Below are 24,355 nucleotides of genomic sequence, written 5' to 3'. Positions count from 1 at the left end.
ATTCTGCAGACTGTTGGGTCGTCTTCAAGGAACAGTTGAGTATAATTTCATTAACTTTCCCTTGTGGAAGTAGAGTAATTAATTGTAATTACAACACATAGAAGTTGATAAAATAGTTAAATTGCGCTTTTAATGCGCATATGAAAAACCTCAAAGTTTGAACCTTGTTAAAAAGTAACTAAGCTGCTTAACTCATATTGTCATATGAAGTGCTTGTTTGAAAGTATAGCTGTGTAATTGTTATTAAACAACTGCAGTCCAGCCTTAGCTGTGACATGTTATTAGAATTGTAATTGAACAAGGTTTGTTTTGCACTTAAATGATAAATGCTTGGGTTTAGCTTGAGTGAGACTGCCTGTGCGTGGTAGACACAGGGCCACTGTCTGTGTAGTTGAGCTGAGGGAAGTGTCAGCAGAGTGATGTCATCACCTGCTGGAAGATCCACGCAGCTTGGACTGAGATTGAGACAGAGGTGTTAATGTACTGTGTTAGAATTAAACATTTTGTGCACAGTTTAGTTCATATTCTGAGGAAACAAGAAAAAAAAACTAAAAATGCCTTTGGGAACTACATTAGGGTCACCAGACATCCCATGAAAACTGGAATTGTCACAGTTTGAGCCTTAATTTGTCGTCCCAGTCAGAAACAGTAAAATTATAAATTTTCCCGGTTTTGCTATTGTGTGTGTGTGTGTGCACGCGTGTATGTGCCTATATTATATATATAGTACATGAAGTACAAAACTGCATCAGTGTGCTCTACAAGTTAATAGTAGAGTAATGCATTTTGAAAATAAATAAACAATTATGGATACTTATTTAATCATTCTGATTAGGAGTGTATACCATATGTTTAAATGGTAATAGCTGATCTATTTTATAAATCTGGCTTTTTGTATATTTAACAAGTGTTGACTAGATTACAATATCAAAGAAAATAATGAGTTCTTATGATCTGCAATAAATTCACCCGATGTCTAATTTTCAAACTATTATTGTGTTATTATATACTGCTATTTTAATGGCTTCAGAGCTGCTGTGGCATTTGTGAATTGAAAGAAAAAAGTTCCAGTTTTTCATTGTGGAGATATGGACAGTGGAAGAAATTGAAGCTCTGACAGAAAATTGGTCAGGCACCAAAATCCAAGACAAACTGGGCAGAACTCACAAAAATAGTAAAATATATCCATAGTCTTTTGTTAAATTATTTTGTTAATGTTGACAGCATGAGAACCATGCAGAATTGCGTAAACTGCATTCTCTGTAGGCATTCAATACATGAAAGCAAAATGCTCCCCAGTGCTTTCTTCCACAGCAATATGTAAGAATCTAAAACATGCTTGTGAACACAAATGGACTTGGTCCTGAAAAAAGATGGAAAAAGAATGGAAAAAATTTGCATCCAAATTAATTCGGTCCCTTTGCTCACAGAGAAGTGTGAACAGCAAGCACACTGATACATTGTTTCAAATCAATTGAACCAGATCGAGTCCATATCAAACAGACCCAGTGTGAATGCAGCCTTAAACTGGATTGGCATTTTCAATTTTATGAACCCAAGCCAAAGGGATATGTAGTGCCCCAACAAAAATAATCAACTCTACATAACATCAAAAAAGTTGGTAATGTATACCAATTCCAAATGAATATAAATAAAATAGACTGAATTGGCAAATACCTAAAATGCACTGTGAAAATATTGTTTAAAGTGAATTAAGAAGTTACCTCTGTTCTGGGATAGTCATATGACTGATGAAGGTGTTAGTCAACATTAGATAAAGATTTTGATTAATTTAAAAAACTCAGTACATACCCAGTTTCATCAATGTTCTTCCCTTCTGCTTCTGCAATTTGTCTGGACAACACCTCGGAGATCTGCAAAGCCTGTTCCTGTTGCATGTCATTCATGGTGCAAAAGGATGCAACTCTCTGGTCTGCAGCGCCCCAAAGAAAAAAAGAAAATAAAGCTTTCACATCAAAGGCAGTATTCCAAGGGAACACTTACATATTTCTATGGTTAGCAGTGTAATCCTGTTAGTGCCATAGACAGACTTGGGATATTCAAAATGCATTTAATTTGCTGTCCTTGCCAGGGCTGAAGGGTTTGGCATCATAGCTATGACAACTAGTGCCAGCCCCTCCTCCGATATGTGCATCCAGAGGCAAACCCAGAGAAAGTGCTTGTGCATATATCAGAGGACAAGCGGATTCTTTCAGATCAGTTCCTGGTGATCTGATCAGCACATTGTTCTTGCTCAAATCTGGTGAGACCTACATGACACACACATACCCTGAAACATATATGATTTACAAAAAAATGAAGACAAACTCTTCCCCATGTAAGCATGCACAAGCGTAGACACAAATCTTTTATAAATATCGAAAACTCTTGTTCCATGCCAAATTGTAACCTAGAAAGCCACTGTGATGACAGACAGGACCGGGATCCTCATCCGAGTCAAGACCTGGAATTAAATGCAGAGCTTTCCTTAAGCAAAAGCAAAAGCTCCATCTGCACTACAACAGCTGTTTTTAAATAGAATACCCTGTTATTCAAGACCCAAATAAAACAATGCTTACACAATGCTAGCCAGTGTAGCAGATTAAATAATATTATGCCTAATTTCTTTCAACATTCAATACGTCAGACACTGTCGTGCATATTTTTTTAAAACTTTTGAGACAACTGTTTAATTACACTGTCTCCTGCAACAGCAATCTCCTTACCTATCAACCCGCACTGTACCTTACAATGAATCAATTAATATTTTGTCTCACTAAGAGCATTATATACTGTATTTTAGCACACTGATCTGTGTCTGTTTTCCAAAACCTTAGCCACCAAATGAAAAGCCATGGTTTTCTGTAGATATTTCCAATATGAAAATGACAATGTTAAAATCCCATATCAGAATTTTCTCTAAATAAAAGTTTTTACTTAGATAAAAAAAAAAAAGACAACAAGAAAGTAGTAAATGAAGATGCTACACATTTCACCGTACTTAATTTATATAATCGAACATCAATCTGTAGACTGAAACCTGTCAGATAAACGACACAACTAAAATGACAAAAGTAATAATGCAGAATACACAAACATCTACTGTAGAGTCAAACAAATACACATTTCCACAAAGTGACTAATGGTTTGAGGAGCCCCCAGCACTTTGCATACTTCTGTTGAAGCAATGCAGCTGTAATGACAGTACTGATGAGAAGCGGTCAGTGCAAGCTAGCCTTGTTAACATTCCAATTGCTTCTGTTTGCTGCGACACTTCAGTTGTCACCTGCTTGGCACCTGCTTGCAAGAAATCTGAAGACACATGAAGCCTGCTGCAATATACAATAAGTGTCACATGAAGTCAAATTAAAACTGCTAGATTTGTCAATGTGTTTATTTGAAAGGCCTTCGACTGATAATGACTAAATGCAATAGGGATTAAAATACTGAATTTGCAATGTCCTACATATAATTAAACAAAGGGGAATATAATAAACAAAGACCTGTAGTAGCCTGCTTTCTTTCCTTGTTTTATAATCATAATAAACTTCTTAAACCATCCTCAGATAGTCTATAGGTGAGCATCTTGCACTTCTGTCTCATCCAGTTTCAAACACAAAACAAATACTCTAGTGTGCTGTGGCAATTTTGCCCCGCTTCGTGTGGTGTGTTAATGTTGGTGTATTGTAGTTGGTACATGGGATATAATATGGGTTATGCGCACAAGTGTTTAAAATGTATATTTGTATTTAGGCACGAGGATTGCACAGCACTTCACGTGTAGGTAAAGGGTAATATGTGAGCACAGGGAATTGCACTAAGTAAGTTCACGTGCAGTTGTACCGAGACTCCAATTGAATGATTGACTAGCAAATCGAGTCTCGGTATCGGTTCTGTGCTTTATTCAAATAGTGGTTTCCCAATTGAGATTCCGCTCACAGATCATCCTGGTAATACACGTTTAGATGGATCAATGTTTTTCATTGGTAATGATGAATGAATGGTGATTTCCGGGGTGACGTACACGTACACATTGCTTGTGACCAAAGCCCGCGAGGATTGCCCCATGTAACACTCCTGACAACTCAAGCAGCGCACTGGTATATGTCAAATGTTTAAAACGGACACTACGACAGCCAAAGTATATACGTTTATATTGAAGGCTATGTTTTTTTAAACGAAGTTACAAACTGGAAGTACAAGCTCTCTGATTGCCAAGAGTCACATTTTGTTATCTTGTTGTTACCTCTATTAAATTGTGAAAAAAAAAAAAAAAAAAATTGAACACGACAGTTATTATCACTGACTCAGATTTAGCACGTAGCATGTTAACATCGCTTTTTTTTTTATTTCTTTAATCTGATTAATAAAATGTACCAGTAATTTTTATTTTAAATGTATGGTGCTTGCTCGTAACTTATTGTACCAAGTGCAGCAACAGTCACGGGACCAAACCGTTAGCAGAGTGTAGATATATTCTATTATTATTATTATTATTATAATTAGTGCTAGTAGTGACAAATACTGTAAATGAAGAAAGTCAAACAATAAAACAGTACTAATATTATTAATAATAATAATAATAATAATAATAATAATAATAATAATAATAATAATAATAATAATAATAATTTAGCTAATGCCTTTATCCAATGTGACTTCCTTAACTTATATTGTTCATTTTGGATTGTCCTTTTACTATAGAGAACAAAAGGCTTTGGACCCAAACAGGGTTGTTATAGCGAGGGTGTATTGTATTTAGTATTTGACTTATATGCTTAATACACGATACTTGCACATTTTAATATATAATGTGCGCACATTTATTATTTCATTTTTGTTATTTTTCACCTCCCATAGTGTTCAGCATTTAATAGAGAGATCAGAATCTATATCATCCCTTACAAAAAAGATATATATTTCAAGTCTACTTTTTGCCAAAATTGTCTGGTTTTAGCATACTATTGGTAGCATTATTCTATCCTATTTTGGCACATGTATACTTGCAGTATACAACTTTGTATATTCTTTTTGTAAATAATGCCACACAGTTCTCAAATATTGGACATTTCTTAGATTGTATCTTACTTCTCTTTTGCATGCCTGCATTGTCTCTTGCTAGATATGCACCTCCAGATTCTGACAAATACTTTTAGAAAACCAAGAGCAACTTCTGCTCTGGATCAAAAAGCCATAATGGTCTGTCGGCTGCCCGTCAATGTGGATAACTACGAAAAAACTAGTAGAAACTAATTAAAATACAAGTCTGGTGAAAACAAATGGAAATCTGGAAAAAGTATGGAATTTTGATGTTGAAAAAGTATATAAGAACATAAGAAATTTAACACACGAGAGGAGGCCATTCAGCCTATCTTGCTCATTTGGTTTTTAGTAACTTATTGATCCCAGAAACTCATCAAGCAGCTTCTTGAAGGATCTCAGGGTGTCAGCTTCAACAACATTATCGGGGAGTTGGTTCCAGACCCTCACAATTCTCTGTGTAAAAAAGTGCCTCCTATTTTCTGTTCTGTATTCCCCTTTATCTAATCTCCATGCGTGACCACTGGTCCTCGTTTCTTTTTGCAGGTCGAAAAAGTCTCTTGGGTCGACATTGTCAACAACTTTTAGAATTCTGAATGCTTGAATTAGGTCACCGTGTAGTCATCTTTGTTCAAGACTGAATAGATTCAATTCTTTTAGCCTGTCTGCATATGACATGCCTTTCAAACCCACAATAATTCTGGTCACTCTGCTTTGCAGTCTTTCTAGAGCGGCAATATCCTTTTTGAAGCGAGGTGACCAGAACTGAACAGAATATTCAAGATTAAGTCTTACTATTGCATTGTACAGTTTTAACATTACTTTCCTTGATTTAAATTCAACACTTTTCACAATATATCCAAGCATCTTGTTGACCTTTTTTTTTTTTACAGCTTCCCCACATTGTCTAGATGAAGACATCTGAGTCAACAAAAACTCCCAGATCTTTTTCATAGATTCCTTCTTCAATTTCAGTATCTCCCATATGATATTTATAATGCACATTTTTATTGCCTGTGTGCAGTATCTTACACTTTTTTCTATGAAATGTCATTTGCCATGTGTCTGCCCAGTTCTGAGTCTTGTCTAGATCATTTTGAATGACCTTTGCTGCTGCAGCAGTGTTTGCCACTCCTCCTACTTTTGTGTTGTCTGCAGATTTAACAAGCTTGCCTACTATACCAGAATCTAAATCATTAATGTAGATTAGGAATAGCAGAGGACCTAATACTGATCCCTGTGGTACTCCACTGGTTACTTCACTCCATTTTGAGGTTTCTCCTCTAATCAGTACTTTCTGTTTTCTACATGTTAACCAATCAGCGTCTCAGTTTCAACCCCAGTACTGCCTGCTTGTGTTATTCTTTCTGACCTGACGTCACCCCTACAGCCATCCTGTTACATATACTAATACCATTTTGTAACTTAAAAATTATTAATTTGATATAAACATATTCAAAAGTCAGCCAAGCTTCTTAGTTTTTGAATCAATAGTTTGATAAAGAATTAACTGTATGAAAGCTCCAGTTGAATGAGAGCTGTGCGGCATTGTTGCCACTTGTGTTTTGCAGATCACTTGGGATAAGGACCCCTTTGTCTTTTACTATACTAATGCATGTGTAACGTATAAATTTACAAGCATCAAGCTTAAGCAGTTCAACAGATGCCTACTTCATTAGAAAATGTGTGGCTGCTATCTAACAAGATTACCACCGGATAAGCAACTGCGACAATTGTGCCAGCTTGGTAGATCATTGTTTGAATTTGCATAGATCCACAGGCAGAGCTGGGAAACTGTTCCAAAAACTTTTCTCAAGGTAAATCAATAGAATTAGTTTCCACTGTTGCTCAATGATGGTTGATACCTTACATAAGATGTACTTGTGAGCAAATTTGTCATTTCTGCCAAAGTACATATCAACTCAAATGCACCTAGCAGATCTTCAGACACAAGCATCAGATAAGTGAGAATGAATGGAAATGTCAATTACACTGAAGTGAGAACTGTCAAACTGTTTTTATAGGGTGACTCAAAATGCTTCAGTGGTCACTGACTTAGAACTGAAATTAGTCTTCTTGAACAGCAGCTGTGACAGGCAATTTGTATAGCTGATATTAGTGACAGATATGGCTCAGCTTATTGGGAGCAACATGCCTATTTCAAAAGCCTGCTCAAACCAGGGAGAACATGCTTGGCTTCCATTATTATTATTTTTTTATCCAGCAAGGTTAAAGCACCTTAACAGACCCCCCAAAAAAAAAAAAAAAAAAAAAATTTGCAATAAAAACCATTTGAATTATTGTAAATGGGCATTTTCATATATATATGAGCCGCGCCTCCCTTTTTGAGACATTTTAGGAAAACACTATTTCAACAGCGAACACCTAAATAAAGATACACAGGTTTAGTTTTGAAATAACCCTTGTTTGCAATATTTTATTCCATTAATAACTTTACACTGCTGTTTTTCATTTTTAGTTAGCTAATAGAAAATGTCAAAATAATTGTTTCAAGTCAGCTTAAGTACAATGTCAAAATAAACCAAAACATACTATTTCTGGAAATTCCAGTAGTAACACTGTAAACCACTGACAAGTGATACTTCAATGGATTTAAAAAAGTAATAAACAGTGCACCAGTAAATAAAATCAAGTTATAGGGCCTACATCCTACATCACATCTCTATTAACCTATTTTATTTTAGCTTATCAAGTACCCAAACACTTCAAGAACATATCTTTGCGTTACTGAACATTTCTTTCCAAAACCATACTTGGACAATATAGTTCCAGCTGCATTGGCTTTTACAAATCTGCTGTACAATTTTTTTTTACGTATTAAACAGTGCTGCTTGTATCAATTAAAAAGCCAAAAACAAAACAATAAACTAAACAGTACACCATCTAATAACCAGTTATCAAAACATCTTAGTGTTGCATACAGCGCAGTACAATTGCATTAAACTTCCAGCTGTACAAATACATTACTTTTGTTTTCTTAGTCATAACCATAACCACACACACACCACTGCGTTGCACTGACATGAAGAACAAGTTACACTGTGTATTAAAGTCATTCAAAAGTACTCCAAACAAAACGTTTTCTACATCACAGCCATAAACACTTTCCTCATCTATCAGCTTGTTTTTATTTTGCCATATTTTTTGTCTTTGTTTTCTCTCCAGTCACATACTATTTTTCCATTAATTCCAAACTCTCTTTAACATTGTGATTGCCATGCTTTATGGCAAAGCCAACAACGCACACATTTTAAACCTGTTGTGTAGCTTTTTTGTCTTTTGTCTAACTGTCCTACTTTATCCCGCCTCAAAGACACCTTCATTATAATTTAATTGCAGTGCCGTTACAACGAACGCAAGACTTCATAAGTTTACTCACCTTTCTGACCAATAGCTGTTTCCTTACGGATCCCAGGGGCGGGTTCCGTCTTAATGTTGACAAATCAATGGCTCGGGAGGGTGGGAATAAGGAAATTTATAAAGATGGACAGCTATTGTGTTAACACTGAAGCTGTGATGTGTTCATATTCCGAAGATTGATAACTTTAAATCACTATTTTTTCACCACATATACTCGTCTGGGTAGAGAGGTGTTCAATCTAGCCTGAAAGCTTGAATTTAACATTCAAAATGACTAATGGTATTGAGATAACTAATTAAAACTTTTAAGAACAGTGGTTTTGTGTTTCTATCTAGCAACATGACCCGAATGCCACAGATGTAGAGCCTGTCTTTCTGAAACACTGTACCTTCACTAGCAGATCACATGATCTGAGCAAAGGTTTTAATTGGAGGAACCAACCACATCCTCTGGCTCCCTGCTGAAGCACTACTGCCATAATTTATGAGTGCTGATTGAAATTGCAAAGTTTTCGTTTTGCATGGGATCAGTGGTAAGAAACACAATATTTTGTTACTGAAAATAAAATGTTTCGTTTTGCCACGGGACAGTGGTAAGAAACACAATATTTGTTATTTTTTGGGTGCATGTCATGTGCAAGTGTTAAATGATAAAATACTGATGAGGTAGTGATGGGCTGATTATGACTCAGTTTCCCACGCTAGATTATATTGACTTCCCTATGAAACCAACTGAAGGGACCACAACCAAAAATTGTAAATTGCTAAGAACAGGTCATTTCACAGTAGTTGGTATGACAGAATGGATTGGCTGATCCAAGGGTAGCAAATAATTGCTAGCCTTGTTTACTTTTCAGTAACTGTGTGCTGGCATGGTCAAAGATAGCTGACCATTTTGGAGATTTAAAAAAAAAAATCTTCACTGGGCTCTAAAGTGTCCAGCAAGTCGAAAGGAACATGTCAGTTGTGAAGTAAACTTCCAGGGCAAGTTAGTGTGCGTGTATACAATTTATCCACCAAAGAACAAAGAAGAGGGTTATTCTCAGTGTCTTCTCTCTGTCACCACTGTCAGTCAGCCAGAAGGTACGCAAAATGACAAGAAATGTTTGAAAAATAATTACTGTTTCCAAAAGGTTTTTTTTTTGGGAGGAGGTTTTCCATCAGTCACCTTTGCTTCAAGATACAGCTTGAGTGAATGTGCCTTGCTCCAGAAAATATACGTTTGTCTGAATTGCTTCTTTATATTAAAAAATTTTGCCATTTTGTAATAACAAACCGGTATCTAATTATTTTATTGGCCACTTTTTAAGTTTAACAAACGGAGTATACTGGGTGTGCCGAAATTTGTTGAAAACTTTCACTGCTTTAACACCTTTTGTTTAGAAAAATTTTTTATGCAAAGTAAGTTGATGTTGGTCTTGAAATCTAAAATACAATAGTAATGTTGTATTTTAAACGTTTGTTGTACGTTTGCAGTGTGTAACAGTTAATTTATACAATTAATATGACAAAAGGGCTACCGTTTTCCTTTTTTCTGTGGCTTATCGGAGAAAATTAACCTAGCTTCTCATGGAGCTATACTTTTACCCGAAGAGTGAAAAGTGCTGTCAGTCACAACAGAAAAAAGTAAGTAAGTAAGTTTCTTTGACCACGGCCGCCACTGTAGGGTGACCACCTGTCCCTAAATGGACAGGGACAGTCCCTACATGTAAAGGATCAAGTCCCTGTCCTGGACCTAAATGCCTCCGGGATGGAATTTGTTCCGGATTCTAGACACAGTGCAATCTTACGTTTAGCGCCATAGTCAAAACATAGCGGTATCTGTTTGAAGCAAAACTCCGCCCCAAACGCATCATTTTGCAATGCGGGGGGTTTGCGTAGTGATTGACGTTATTTGATAGATAACTACATAAAAACTATATAATCCCACTATATTAGGTGACTTTTTACACTTAAAAATGTCCTCATCAGCCTGACACTGAATGTGGAAGGCAAATGATTCAATAACAGTTTCTTATACAGTATGCAGAAAATACGTTAGAATTGGATGCTAAGGCAAAAACGTTGCTAGAAGCATTGTTGATCAGCTGATATTTAATTCTGAAATACTGTTATTAAATATACTGTATAAAATATGCAAATATACAATACCCCACCCCCCCCACCCCAATACTTGTAAATGGGTTTCTTCCAGTTCGGACTGGACTCCACATAACATTGGAACCTTTCCGCTGTCCGGCTAGGAAAAAACATGGACAAACCGCCCTCTTCTCCCAGAAGGCAGCCTTTTAGAGTCGTGTGTCATAACACCACTCCCACCCGATAGTATAAAGGAAAAGGACGCACAAGGGTCAGATGTCCTGTATTTTACCTATACACCAAAAACCGTGGGGAAAGGTGGGTGGGAAGACAGGTGTGGAGTCCACTCCGAACTGGAAGAAACCAGGTACAGGTGATTTCCGCCTTCTTACCAGCTCTTCGTGGACTTCACACAAAACTTTGGAACCCCCTGTATACCTTAGAATAAAAAAAGAAAGGAGGTGAAAAGGAGAAATGTGAATGCTGTTTAAGACTTATCCTCTACAATGGATAAAACCGTGTAAGCAAACTGATGAGAGGTGGAAACATCCAAGATACAGTGTTTCATTAAAGTGTAAAAGGAAGACCAAGTTGCTTCCAAACAAATATCAGAAATAGGAACATATCTAATATTTGCCCAGGAAGTAGCCACTCCCCTGAGAGAATGAGCCTTGATGTGCTTCACCAGTGGTCTTTCTTCAAGTTCATAACAGAGCATGATACAGTCCTTAAGCTATGCTGCTATCGTCCATTTTGTCACTGGTCTGCCCTTAAGAAAAGGGACAAATGAGATGAACAGCTGACCACTACTTATAAGGCAAGGTCCTGGATATGTAGATTAATAGCACCCGTCTGACATCCAGCAGATGCAGTTCCCTATCTTCCTCCGACTGATGAGGTGGAGGTATGATTATTGCTTGTGATAGGTGAAACTCTGAGACACCTTAGGAAGTTAAGGAGGATTAGTTCAGCATACAATCCTGTCATTAACAGACTGCATGTACGGCTCATTAATGACTAGGGCCTGCAGTTCACTGACACGGCAAGATGATATAATCCCAGTCAGGAAAGCCGTTTTCAAAGTGAGGTGTTTTATAGTCTCAAATGGAGAATGAGACACCTCAGTACAAGGAGACAAGCTCCACTGGGGTACAATGTGAGGTGTGTGTGTGTGTCTCAGATGTAGGAGCCCCTTGAAGAACCTACGCACTAGTGGATGGGATCCCGCCGATACACCAGCCCATCCTGGCAGGAAGCTAGAGATTGCAGAGGAACTCCTCAGCGATATAGAAACAGCATCAACAGCCTTAGATCTGCAGCAAGTCACAAATTCTGACCATTTTGTAGAATAGCACTCGTGGGTAGATTTCTTCTTTGCTGCCAGCAGAACCTCAGTCACAGTTTCGGCCATGCCTAACTCTGAGAATTTGGGCCTTTCAGCAGCCATGCTGCTAACTAGAAGTACCGGGGGTTTCCATGGAGTACTCCTCCCTGATCCAGAGAAAGTAATTCCCTCCTGATGGGTAGATGAAGTGGTCCCTGTTGTGCCATGCTTAGAACAGAAGGGAACCAAAAGCTCTTGGTCCAGGTGCTACCAATATCACCTGTGCTTGGTCTCTGTACACTTTCTGTAACACCTTTAGAATGAAGGGAAAAGGTGGGAAAGTGTCCATAAGATCCACCCCCCAGGGAATGGAGAACACGTCTGATGCTAGGGCACCCTGGTGAGGGAAGAGGCTACAGAATAGCGGAAGGTGGGTATTTTTGGGCGACACAAATAGATGATTCACTTGAGGGCACACCCATTTCTGAAAGAGTTGCTGCACCTCCAAGCAGAGGCACCATTCATATGGACTTGCGAGTCTGCTTAGATAGTCTGCCAACACGTTTTGCTTCCCTGGTAGGTAGACGACATGTATTTTGATGCCTTTGTTACTGCACCACCTTCCAAGCTTCAGTGTCAGAGAGCACAGGGACCAAGATTTTGTCATCCCAGTGATTTATATAGTGTACTGCCACAGGGTTGTCTAGATATACTTGGACAGACCTGCCCCTGAGTGTGGGACGGAAATGTTGAAGTGCCAGAAATACAGCTAAGAGCTAAGGAAGTTTATATATTGTGAGCGTTGGTAGTGATTCCAGGGCCCTAGAGTCTTGAATCACTGACGAAGACGACAGTACTGGAGACCCCTCATGTGCAGGCGGGTGTTCTGTATCAAGAGAATGGCTGACACAATGTGACCCAGCAGCTGCTGGAATGCGCTCACTGGAGCAGAGCTGAACTTTAGAAATCTCACTGCAAGTCTCCTTATCGAAGCCCTTCTGATCGTGAGACAGAGTGGCAGCAGTTGAAGGAGTATCTAGAGTCACCCCCAAAAACAAGATCAGACCTAGATGTTGAAAACAATACAGCATTATAGCAAGCTCGCTGTTGTGACTGAGCTGCTAGCAAGCAGTCATCTATATAGGGGTACACCTGGATCCCCTGATCCCTCAGAGAAGCAGCAGCTACTGACATCAGCTTAATGAAGACCCTGGGAACTGTTGAAATTCCAAATTGGAGCACATGGAATTGAAAATTTTGCCCTCTTATGGTGAGTTGAAGGTACTGTCGGTGTGGGTGCCAGATTGGCACACGGAAGTATGTGTCCTTCAAGTCCACTAGTTCCAGCCAACATGATGGAGCTAGTGACTGTATTACCTGGTGGACAGTCAGCATCTTGAAAGCTGGATAAATTTGTTGAGCCTCCTGTGGTCTAAGATCGGTCGGAGTTTCCCTGCTTCTTTCCCTTTTTCCCTTTTTTCTCTTTTTGGAACCACAAAGTAATGGGAATAAAAACCTTGACCCCGCTAGTCTATGGGAACTGGATCTATAGTGTGCTTTGCTAACAGGGAAGAGACCTCCCTGAATTATAGCCCTTCTCTTCACTGAATCCCAATCTAGAGAAGCAGACCATAGAGAATCAGTCCTACGCACCACCACACTATGAATCATTACACACGTTGATGGCCAGGATGTCTCGTAGGGGAGTGTTTCACCCGACTGCGATCTTACGGAAGTTGTGAGGGAAGATGTCAACAAATATTCTGAGCATTTAATGGAGGCTCCAGACGGAGATATAGGAGCTCCATATTTCCTACAAACCATTGTAGCACAGCCGCTACCACAGTATCTATCAGGTGCTTCAGTAATTTACAGCAGTAAAAAGAAATAATGAATTATTTAATATTTATAGCAATATGGTGGGCTGCTGCGGCAGGCTTAGCGTGGTTAATGGGTCTGTTCAGACCATTTATGTTTGTTGTAATACAAGATAGATTATACGATTAGTAATTTTCGAAACAATTACACATGCCCATCCTGATTTGTAAACATCATAAATGTAAGACGACAGTTAAATTTACAGCACTAAGTTCTACAAATGTAAGTGTGGATAGCAACACAAGTAACTACCAATAGTAGTAAAGCCACCAGAATGTAAAGACAATTTTACTTCTTTGGAGGGAGGGGATATAATAATATGTTACTTCTCAAACTCAAGTTACATGTGTTACTCACTGTCATTATGCATCTTCTACCCTGTCATGTCTGAATTTTATTGTTGTCAGCTTAGAGCTTCAACATTCCAAAGACCCAGTTAAACACACACACACACACACACACACACACACACACACACACACACAATTTAGGTTAATGACAGAATATCAAGGATTTCACACATTTAAAAAACAAGTTGTCTTGTGAACACCCAACAGGTTTTACCTTCCCGATAGAGTGCATATGTATCTAGAGGAAGAAAAAGAAAGAAAGTGGTACCTGAGCACCACACGGGGAAAATGTAGAACAAGCAGATTTCATATTTAAAAGTGGAAAAAAGTTCTGAGGAGGTTTTTAGAAGGGTTGCTTATCTGTATAGAATACACAATTCTAGATTCTACACAATGCCCCACTAATGTGGCCCCCAGCTACCAAAGGTTCAAATCCCTGGCAAGACACCCAGCCACATAAACTGAAATGATGTGAGCACTGGATTTAAAAACTTTAGCTTCATTAAAACGTATTACTAAATTACCACAGCACAGCACACTGTGAGTGACTTGTTAATAGATATGAAATAAATACACACAAAAACAATGCTCATCCTCAAAGAAATCTTTTCATAATATATGCTTGTATCCATTAAATCCTGGTACTTCTGAAAGATGTTGTGTTGAACATGTCATGTCTTTCACCCCACCCATCAACGCAATCATGCAAAAGTCGCCTTAAAAACTGTTTACTTATAAGGCAGCTTCCATAAAATCATTACCAACAAATCTTCACTACAAATACCAGGCCAGCATTTGCTTCTTTAATCTTTAAATAAATATTCACTGGATTTTCAGCTGCTGGCTGCCTGAATTGAGAAGCTCAGTACTGTAGATATTCTGCAATTGAAAAAAGACAAATGTGCTTCAATCTGTTGTAAAATTCACTTCGGACAAATCAATAGGTGCAAATGAACTTAGGAGGAAGCAGTAAATTTCTTGCAGTGGGGCATATCATAACGAGTGAACAGCATGTATCTTTTCATACCTTCAAACGCTCGTGCAGCATCTACGAGATGAGACCAGTCCAAGTCAGAGGCAGTGTCTGGTAGGGGCATCAGGCCAGGGTCAGTAAACTTGGACTTCTCAGCGAAGGACCCGTCGGAAAACCAGAATTCACCTGCAAAGACAACCGAATCAGGTCAATGCACAAATACACCAAACATTGGCACTTTAAGGTCTGTTTCAAAGCTATTTTCAAAATAGTCACTCTAGTGCACCGATAGTGTGCCCACATCAGCGTTCATATACTTTTTCAACACCAAAACTCCATACTTTTTCCAGACTTCCATTTGTTTTTCCCAGGCTTGTATTTTAGTTAGTTTCTACTAGTTTTTCGATAGTTATCCACATAGGTGGGCTGCCGCAGAGCATTATAGCTTTTTAATCCAGAGCAGAAGTTGCTCCTGGTTTTCTAAAAGTATTTGTCAGAATCTGGAGGTGCATATCTAGCAAGAGACAATGCAGGTATGCAAAAGAGAAGTTAGATACAATCTAAGAAATGTCCAATATTTGAGAACTATGCTGCATTATTTACAAAAATATAAAAAGTTGTATACTGCAAGTATACTTGTGTCAAAATAGGCCACTATAATGGTACCAATAGTAGATTAAAAAATCAGACAATTTTATCACAAGTATACTTGTAGTATATTATTTTTCTGTAAGGGATGATATTGGATTCTGATCCAAACTTCTTTATATCCTCTGTTAAATGTTGAACACTATGGGAGGTGAAAAATAGCAAAAATGAAAACAAATGTGCATGCATTATATATTAAAATGTGCAAGTGGTGTATATTAAACATACAAGTCAAATACTAAATATAGAACACCCTCGCTATAACAACCCTGTTTGGGTCCAAAGCCTTTTGTTGGCTATAGTAAAAGGACAAACCAAAACGAACAATATAAGCTGCTGGAGTAAGTTAAGGACGTCACCTTGGATAAAGGCATCAGCTAAACTATTAATAATATTAGTACTGTTTTATTCTTTGATTTTCTTTATTATTACAGTATTTGTCACTACTGCCACTAATAATAATAGTGCTAAGAAGGTGAATAAAAGTAGAATTACAAGTAGTACCTATTTGTGGCATGCTGCATCCAGTATTCTGGCTATATCCTATTGGTTGAAGAACACAGTACAACCCACCCCCCAAAAAGGCATCAAAGTTTCAGTTTTGTTTCAATTGCAAATGTTAATTTAAAACTTGCTTCCTTATTTAGAGCTGTAGGAGCCAACATCAGCAGCAGTTTTGAATTATTATTTATTGATTTATTTATTAATAATTTATTAATAAATCACTATTTAAATCGTATAATGAAGGCCATATAGCGAGGATGTAAATAGTATATCTACACTCGGCTGATGGTTTGGACCCAAGACTATTGCTGCACTCAGTACTATAAGTTACAAGCAACATACATACATTTAAAATAAAAACTACCGGTATATTTTATTAATCTCATTAAAGAAATGAAAAAAGCGATGTTTACATGCTACGTTTATAAACACCATAGGGGCTACAGAAAGCGTTTTTTTTTATTTTTTTGTTAATTCCAAGTCAGTGATGATAATGATCGTATTCAATTTTTTTTCTTATGGGTTGGGAAATAACGTTAACGATTTAATAAAGGTAACAACAAGATAATACAATATGAATCTTGGTGAGCAGAGTACAGTAACTTGTAATTCCAGTCTGTAATGTCATTAAAAAAAAAAAAAATCATAGTCTTCAATATAAATGTATATACTTTGGCTGTCGTATTGTCCATTTTACCTTCGTTTCACTGGAGCAGACACAGTCATGTGACATATACCAGTGCGCTGACTGGATAGAATCACTGTTGCCAACTCCACAAAGCAGGAAGTCACCAGAGAAACCTCACAAAGTCGCTAGACATTCTAAAGTCGCCAAAAATGCAGTTAGACAATTTATCACTCCTCTCGGAATTGCTTAACCATTACGAGTAAACAATATTAAATGTATTAATGATGATTCATCACTTTTAGACATTTTATATTTCCCTGGATTATCTACCTGTACAGAGTCAGTTTAACGTAATTGATTAACCTTAACTTTATTGTAACATTATGCAGCACTTATCACGGATTTAGTACATTGTGTGTTTAAATAATTGATGTCGTTCTCTACCGTTAACAGGGGGGCAACTGTAGTTTTAGTAGTTATTTCCATTACGATTAGCCGGTCACTCGTGATCTCTTTTGTTCACACCGCATCAGTCTCCACAGCAGCTTGTCGAAGCTGCGCTGCGCAGGATCTGCACAGATTTCTGCAGGTGGCGTTGAGTGACGTCACGCAGCAGCCCTTGAAGAACGTGCGATTCTGTCTAGAACTGTGGAAATCTGTGCTACAAGAACGCCACCACTGTTCTTCAGGGGAGAAGCGTGGTGTATTGAGCTACCTGTTACTGCTGTTGTGAGGATACAATTTGGCGGCTTCTTTCTCTGAAAATTGTTGTTGTTGGCAGTGAAAGTCGCTAGATTTGTCGCTAGTCGCTTTGACAATATTTTTGTCGCTAGGGGAACCCAAAAGTTGCTACATCTAGCGACAAAATAGCCCAGCTGGCAACACTGGATAGGACTGCTTGAATTGTCAGGACTTTGTCAGGGGTGTTACACGGGGCAATCCTCGCGGGATTTGGTCACAAGCAATATAGTTGCTACTAGTAAACTGCTTAGACAGTTACCTGCTGACCTGCTTTCAAGATCAATTATTATTAATAATAAAATTATTTTCATTCTCCAGTGATACTAGTCAAACTCCAGACTTTCATAACGGAAACATGGTTTTTCAAGACCTGGAAATCAGTTTGGTATTTTTACATACTTTTTCTAGACTAGCATACGAACCCTGCCACATTGTCAAACAGGTAACACAGCAATAATGATCCATGATGTGGTAGGGAACAGAAAAGTCAGAACACCTGTTATGTTTTTTTTTTTTTTTTTTAATGTAATGTAGAGGACAGATCTTAAACCCAGTGGACTAGAGCAGTCATTTTGGAAAAAAAAAAAAAATTGTAACAGACAGGTAAACATTTAAACAGTTGTAACTTGGGGAGTCAGAACACTATTTTTCTGAACCCAGCTACTTGCTCTTTAAACATTAGCTGTCATTATGAAACATTTGTTGTTAATTGCACTGTTAATACTTTGTAGTGCTTGTTAAAATAACTGTGCGAACATTTTTTAAAATGTATTCGAAGGCAAAAAAAAAATGTCTGCGTCTTTCAGAAATTACCTTACCTGCCGGTGGCACAGATGCAGAATAAATAGGCTTCATCCAATTAAAAGTGAAATATGCTACAGGAAAATCAATCTACATAAGAATGGTACATTGTTAAGCTAATAATATGCAAGTCTTATGAATCATTTTAATTGCCCATTTGCTTGAAAATATACTGTGACGACAGTTAGGTGCCCCGAGAAAAAGGTGAGGACACTTAGACTTAGTTAGTTGGCAGGTAATGACTGCTGTGGAGGATATTAATGCTATTAAAAAAAGTAATATTTAAAAAATTTGTTTTGGATCGCATAGGGTGCCTGAAATTTAAAGCAAGTTTCAAGATACTACATAACTTATCTTTTAGAGGGCATGTACCAGAGGATAATGACCAGCTCGCCTAGGAGTCTTAATGCCTGAGACAACAGGTTAGTTTTAAAAGTCTTCTAATTCACATTTCATGTAGAATATTCAGTTCATGGATCAGTATGGGTTAATAGCTATAATTACATACTTATATCAGTTAATATACCCAGTTGGGCTAGTCAAAACAGTTTCCATGAAATAAAATGTTAATATTAAAAATAAAAACGTAGGCCAGCACTTACTTCTTAGGTTTGATGCACCAGAGTTTAGTGTCATTCTGGGCGGTAGAGTGCTGTGGTACGGTGGCGTAGTGCTGAACAGAATATCATTTGGCAATACTTGGTCAAGCATTGAACTTCGAGAACTGGCATACGAGGAACCTTTTCTGTTGCTGCATAAACTCTCATCAGACAGAGTGCGATGCAGAGACTTCTTTGGCGACAGACTGCCAGAAGCAGAAATCTAAATTGGAAAAAACAAACAAACAAACAAAAACACACCAGTAGTTAGTACAATTGACTATTCTACACAAGGCAAAACTGCAGGCAAAACAAATAAATGAAATAAAATACAAGAAATAAACATGCCACTGTTTCACTGAAATAAATATAATTATTTTGACCGAGCAGAAGCTGAGGACATTTACATGACAGATAAGGGGGTGATGAAAGGCAGGCAACCTATAATGTAGGGCTGATGTAAGACTCAGGGTTCTTACCTTCCATTATACCATGTTTTTCCTTCTAATCAGGATTATTTTTTACTGTTATCGTAGCGTGTGCTTTTTTGTTCATCAACCACTATAAATGCTTCTTTTCTCTGTCGTGATAGAATATATACTTAAAACAATTAACAATATATTAATGGGAACTCAATCTGAATGAAATAGAGTATACCAAACACTAATTACTTAACAACTTAAGGCCTTAAGCAAGACCACTAGTAGATTAGGACCTAATGCACCCACCCATGTAATGTAAGCTGTACATTTCTCAAATGTCTAAACAATGCAGCACTACAGTGTATAAATCTTGAAATGTAGTGGCCCTTCCTGTAACAGGATGTCTGATAAGGTACTCTTCATAACCCCCAAGCCTTTTACAGTCAAGGACCAGGATCTCGGAGAATGACTAATGATCTTGTATGGTTTAAAATCGAGGTTAGTTTAATGTATTAAGCCTTGTGGAAAAGTCAACAGATTGGATGCTGATCTCAACAATGTCCTCATGAATACATCTTCATTTCCTAGTCAAGCTTATTATGAACTAAAGTGCTTCAGTTTTATTATTATTATTATTATTATTATTATTATTATTATTATTATTATTATTATTATTATTATTATTATTATTATATGTTATCTTCAAATCCCATGTTGGAAATACGGGCCTTATGAAATGTTATCAGTATAACAAGACATTGGGGGAAAAAAAGCAGATGCTCATGTTTAACATATTTTATTGTGGAGCACTAAGCTACGTTCCATATGACATGTATAACATCCAACTGCTGCACTAAGCATTTCTTCAAGAACACAAAAGACAAAGGAGAGTCTGGTTAAAAAGCAGCCACATGTCCCAGAGAAAGCACATTCAGGATCAATATCCAAAAAGAAAATAATAAATAAACAGCAGCACGTCGGTGCTCCTATTTATTTTGTGATTAAAAAAAAAAAAAAAAAAAAAAAAAAGCACTTTTTGTCTTAATTAAATATGACTGTTGGGGTTTAATGGGGTCTTCAGTCATTTTTGTTTTAATCAGCTTCTTAATATTCATTAGATATGATCTTACACAGGAATTGTCATCATGTGTGGCCTGAACTTATTTGAAGGTTTAACAAGATTAATATGTCACTTTGCTAGCTGGCCTGCCTAGAAAGTGTAAGTGTCAAAACTTTCTGGAAGTATATTTCTAGAAAGGAAAGTGACAGTGTACTGGATCGTGAGAGAGCATGCCAGACTTGTACAATCCCATAAATCTTCAATTAATGTATTACACACATGTGTATGTTTGCCCAGATTCCCCTTTTCCAGTTCTTTCTGATTTATGATAGTGCTCGAACATGGCAATTTACAAACTCCCAGCTGTAGTGACATGCTGTTTCCAAGAGGGAGTAAGTTTGGGAAACAAGCCAACTAGGCAGCCAAAGTGAAATCAAAAGAGGCTAAATTTAGGAATAAAGAAGGGAACAGTCACCAGGGAATTCTTCTTTAAGACTGTGGAACACAGCAGCTTTAAAATGACCATATGCTACACCTGCAAATCAGCATTCTAGTCGACTGTTTTAAAGCTTTCAAATCATCTGTAATCAAGATGTAAAAAGCAATTAAGATTAAGGTTGATGTAGATTCACAAAAAGACTGCATAATTACTTAAATCTGGGCTGAGAAACCAAGTTCATTTAACCCAAGAGGTTTTACTACTTAGTGAAATTCTGTAAGGATCCTCTCTTTATAGGGTCACAAGAAGGGAAATCTGTAGACGGTCGCAATTTCCTGATGCTGTCATACAACCTCTCAGCTCAGGAAGCCATCTATAATGAGCTGTCAGTTTTAAAGTAAAATCAAATTACATTCAAATCACACTGACTATTTTTGATGCACTGTTTCGTCACCTACTCTTGCAAAGTATAGCTTTTTACCAAACAGCATGCTTTAGTAATTAGTAAGATTTGAAATGTTCTCTAAAGCTTGAAATATTAAATGAAGGTTTCCTAACTGACAGCATTAGCTCACAGGACAGTGCAAGGTCACAGTGTCTGGCAGCTTCTCTTCAGCAACAGTGCCCAGCAGGGTTTTGATATTAATTTAAAATGACTACATTCTAATATCATGCCATTCTGCATTGATTAAGAAGATGAGATGTACAGCAGTACTTGAATGACAATGGAGTAAAAATGTGTGAAAGAAGAACTGTCTGAAGAAAGCACAAAACACTTTATGTAGCCAGAAATATCTGCTTAAACAAAATTAACCCAACATAAAAATGCTCCCCAACAAACAACTGAATCTACAGTACATTTTAAAAAATGTCTTTGACTTGATCTTCAAAGCAAAAAAGAAATAATTAAACTGACACACTACCATAAACAATTACGGCATAAGGCACATGTAGTGGTGTGTGTGTGTGTTCCATGCCACATAATTAAACTGAGCATCGGAAAAATGCTTTTATATCTCCCCCCATTGTGGGAGATACAAACACATATCAAGAAAATAAAGTGGCAGAACTGCTAACTAGGGATAGGATTAATGGTTGTTTATGATAAGATTGTTTAAGCTGATAACAATCAAATGAAAATGTAATAGTCATCCAGCCCTATCCCAGCATAGACTATAAGGTCTGATATTTGCATTACCTGATACATGTTTTGCATTATAATGACAATACCGGATTATAATGTTTAAAATACACACCACTGAATATCTCAATTGTTTGGAGGACTGCTCAGACTTTATTTCACCCAGAGAACCAGACCCTACCTACAAATGTAAGAATAATAAATAATTTGTATTTTTATATAGCGCCTTTAATAGTGGACCACCATCACAAAGCGCTTTACCAGATATGAGACTAGGGTGTGTGAACTATGCATCAGCTGCAGTGTCATTACAACAATGTCACACCCAAAACACGGAGCACAAGGAAGTTAAGTGACTTGCTCAGGGTCACGCAGTGAGTCAGTGGCTGAGCTGGGATTTGAACCTAGGACTGCCCAGTTATAAGCCTGTTTTTTAACCACTGGACCACACAGCCTCCTATAATGCACATACTGGGAATAAAAGCGTGAACTCACAAGACCCAAATGTGTTTGATAATGTAATCATGTTATAAGGAGTTATTAACATTTTATAAAAGTTTGAATATAATGCAACAAGGTCCCATAAAATAGTAAAAAATTATAAGTAACACCACTGAAGCCACTTCCAAGCTAATTATTAAATCGGATGTATACATCTGCATTCTATCTGGAAATATGCTGCTTCATAAAACCAACAGCTGAGACAACTTGTACCCAGACCTGCTTTTTCCCCAGTCAGCACTAAAAGACATGCTTTACCATCTTCAGTTTGTAAGAGATGTTATATTATATTTTTTAGTTGTTTTGTAACATTACGTTAGGGTATTATCATAATTCCCTGAAATAGAAATGAAACCATTACCGTGTGGGTGTTTACCTGCTAAACACCCTGAACCTGAATAAATAAAAATCAAAGCTGCTTTGCCAAGCCTGTGACGCAGTCATGCCCAACCCCCTAGGGCATATAAGGACTGCCCGCACTGATCACAGCATCATTTTTCCTTCAAGCCTGTTGCAATCATGGACACAGCAACCTTGAAGGTTAACTGTTACATTTTTGTTTCAGGGAATCAAGTTTATGATAATAACCTAATGTTCCCTATCAAGTACAAAATGTAACTATTACCATATAGGTGAGTGTACCAAAGCTGTAGCAATGGTAATATTGCAGAACGACAGGAATGCTACAAGGCTAAGTCAAGAGGCTGCCTTGTGCGTTACTATATGGAACCCCAGTAAATAGTAGCTAGGGCAAAAAAATTCAGGGAGAACCTCACCTCTACGTTTATGTTATAAGGTTCGACCCTGAAGCCGCCCTTATTACTCTAGTTCCAAAACCAGGGTTTTGCAGATCCACGACATTCAGTCTGTAGAACCTCGTAAAGGTATGGGGAGTAGCCTACACCACTGCAATGCAAATGTCTGTGACAGATAAGCCCATAATAAAGCCCCTGGTGGCATGGGCAATGAGCTTTTTTGGAGGGGGCAAGTTGGCCAGCTCATAGACATTCCTGTGTCTGTTATCCATTTGAATAGCTTCTGTTTAGACAGGGCTTGTCATGGGACCATGGGTTCGGACTGACTGCAACTTTTTGTCTTGTCAACATAATATGCTTGTCCTGGCTTCTGCAAAAATTAAGTAGGCTTTCGCAATTAAAAATGCCTGCATCTCACTCACCCACTTTGCAGAGGTGGTTGCGAGCAAGAAAGCCGTTTTGCACGATACAAATTTCAGCTCAGCCGATTGCAGTGGCTCAAATGGAGGCTTCATGAGTGCATCAAGCACCACTTGAACCTCCCATAAGGAACAGTATCCTTCATAGGTGGCCAAAGCCAGTGTGAGCCTTTTAAAAATTGCCCCGCCAAGAAGTGAGCTCCTGGGGGAGGCCGAGTCAATTTTGACATGGCAAGCATGCCAGACGGACATTTAAATGCAGAGGAGGATTTCCCCTCATCAACAGGTCCTGCAAAAATTGCAGTATAATTGCCATGGGACAGGTCGTGAGGTCGAACCCATGAGGCAGGCCCCGTGCCTGCAATATGCTCCACTTGTACCCGTACAGGGAACGCGTGGATGCTGTGCTGGCATTTTATGTCAATAATCCTAGGACAGACCCAAACGAGTCAAATGTATGCCATAAGATGCCCCGTGAATGAATGAGCAGGTCACGCCCTTGGGCAGTCTCCACGGCTGGCTGCTTAGGAGCTGCATCAGGGTTTAAACCCAGTCTCCTGGAAGGTGGCGGGTGATCAGTTATGTATGAGCGTCTGCCTGAGCTGGAGACTGGGCGTAGTAGCGTCGCTGCACTTCAAAAAGGTACAGGGAGCTAGAGAGAGGCCAAACTGC

The 24,355-nt window shown here is 37.9% G+C and overlaps 1 protein-coding gene across 2 annotated transcripts in view; it reads right to left on the bottom strand.

Moving 5' to 3' along the window:
- Positions 1-24,355, bottom strand: part of LOC121317193 (signal-induced proliferation-associated 1-like protein 2) — a 158,898-nt gene that overhangs the window by 6,808 nt on the left and 127,735 nt on the right. For both annotated transcript variants that reach the window (XM_041252859.1, XM_041252860.1), the window contains 3 exons: positions 18,950-19,169; positions 15,080-15,211; positions 1,813-1,933 (listed from right to left, as the gene is read on the bottom strand). In XM_041252859.1, the coding sequence (XP_041108793.1) occupies positions 1,813-1,933; positions 15,080-15,211; positions 18,950-19,169 (473 nt within the window). The remainder of the gene's footprint in view (positions 1-1,812; positions 1,934-15,079; positions 15,212-18,949; positions 19,170-24,355) is intronic.

This window comes from Polyodon spathula, chromosome 6, assembly GCF_017654505.1.
Source record: "Polyodon spathula isolate WHYD16114869_AA chromosome 6, ASM1765450v1, whole genome shotgun sequence".
In the NCBI taxonomy this organism is placed as follows: Eukaryota; Metazoa; Chordata; class Actinopteri; order Acipenseriformes; family Polyodontidae; genus Polyodon; species Polyodon spathula.
This window is presented reverse-complemented; position numbering and strand designations above follow the sequence as displayed.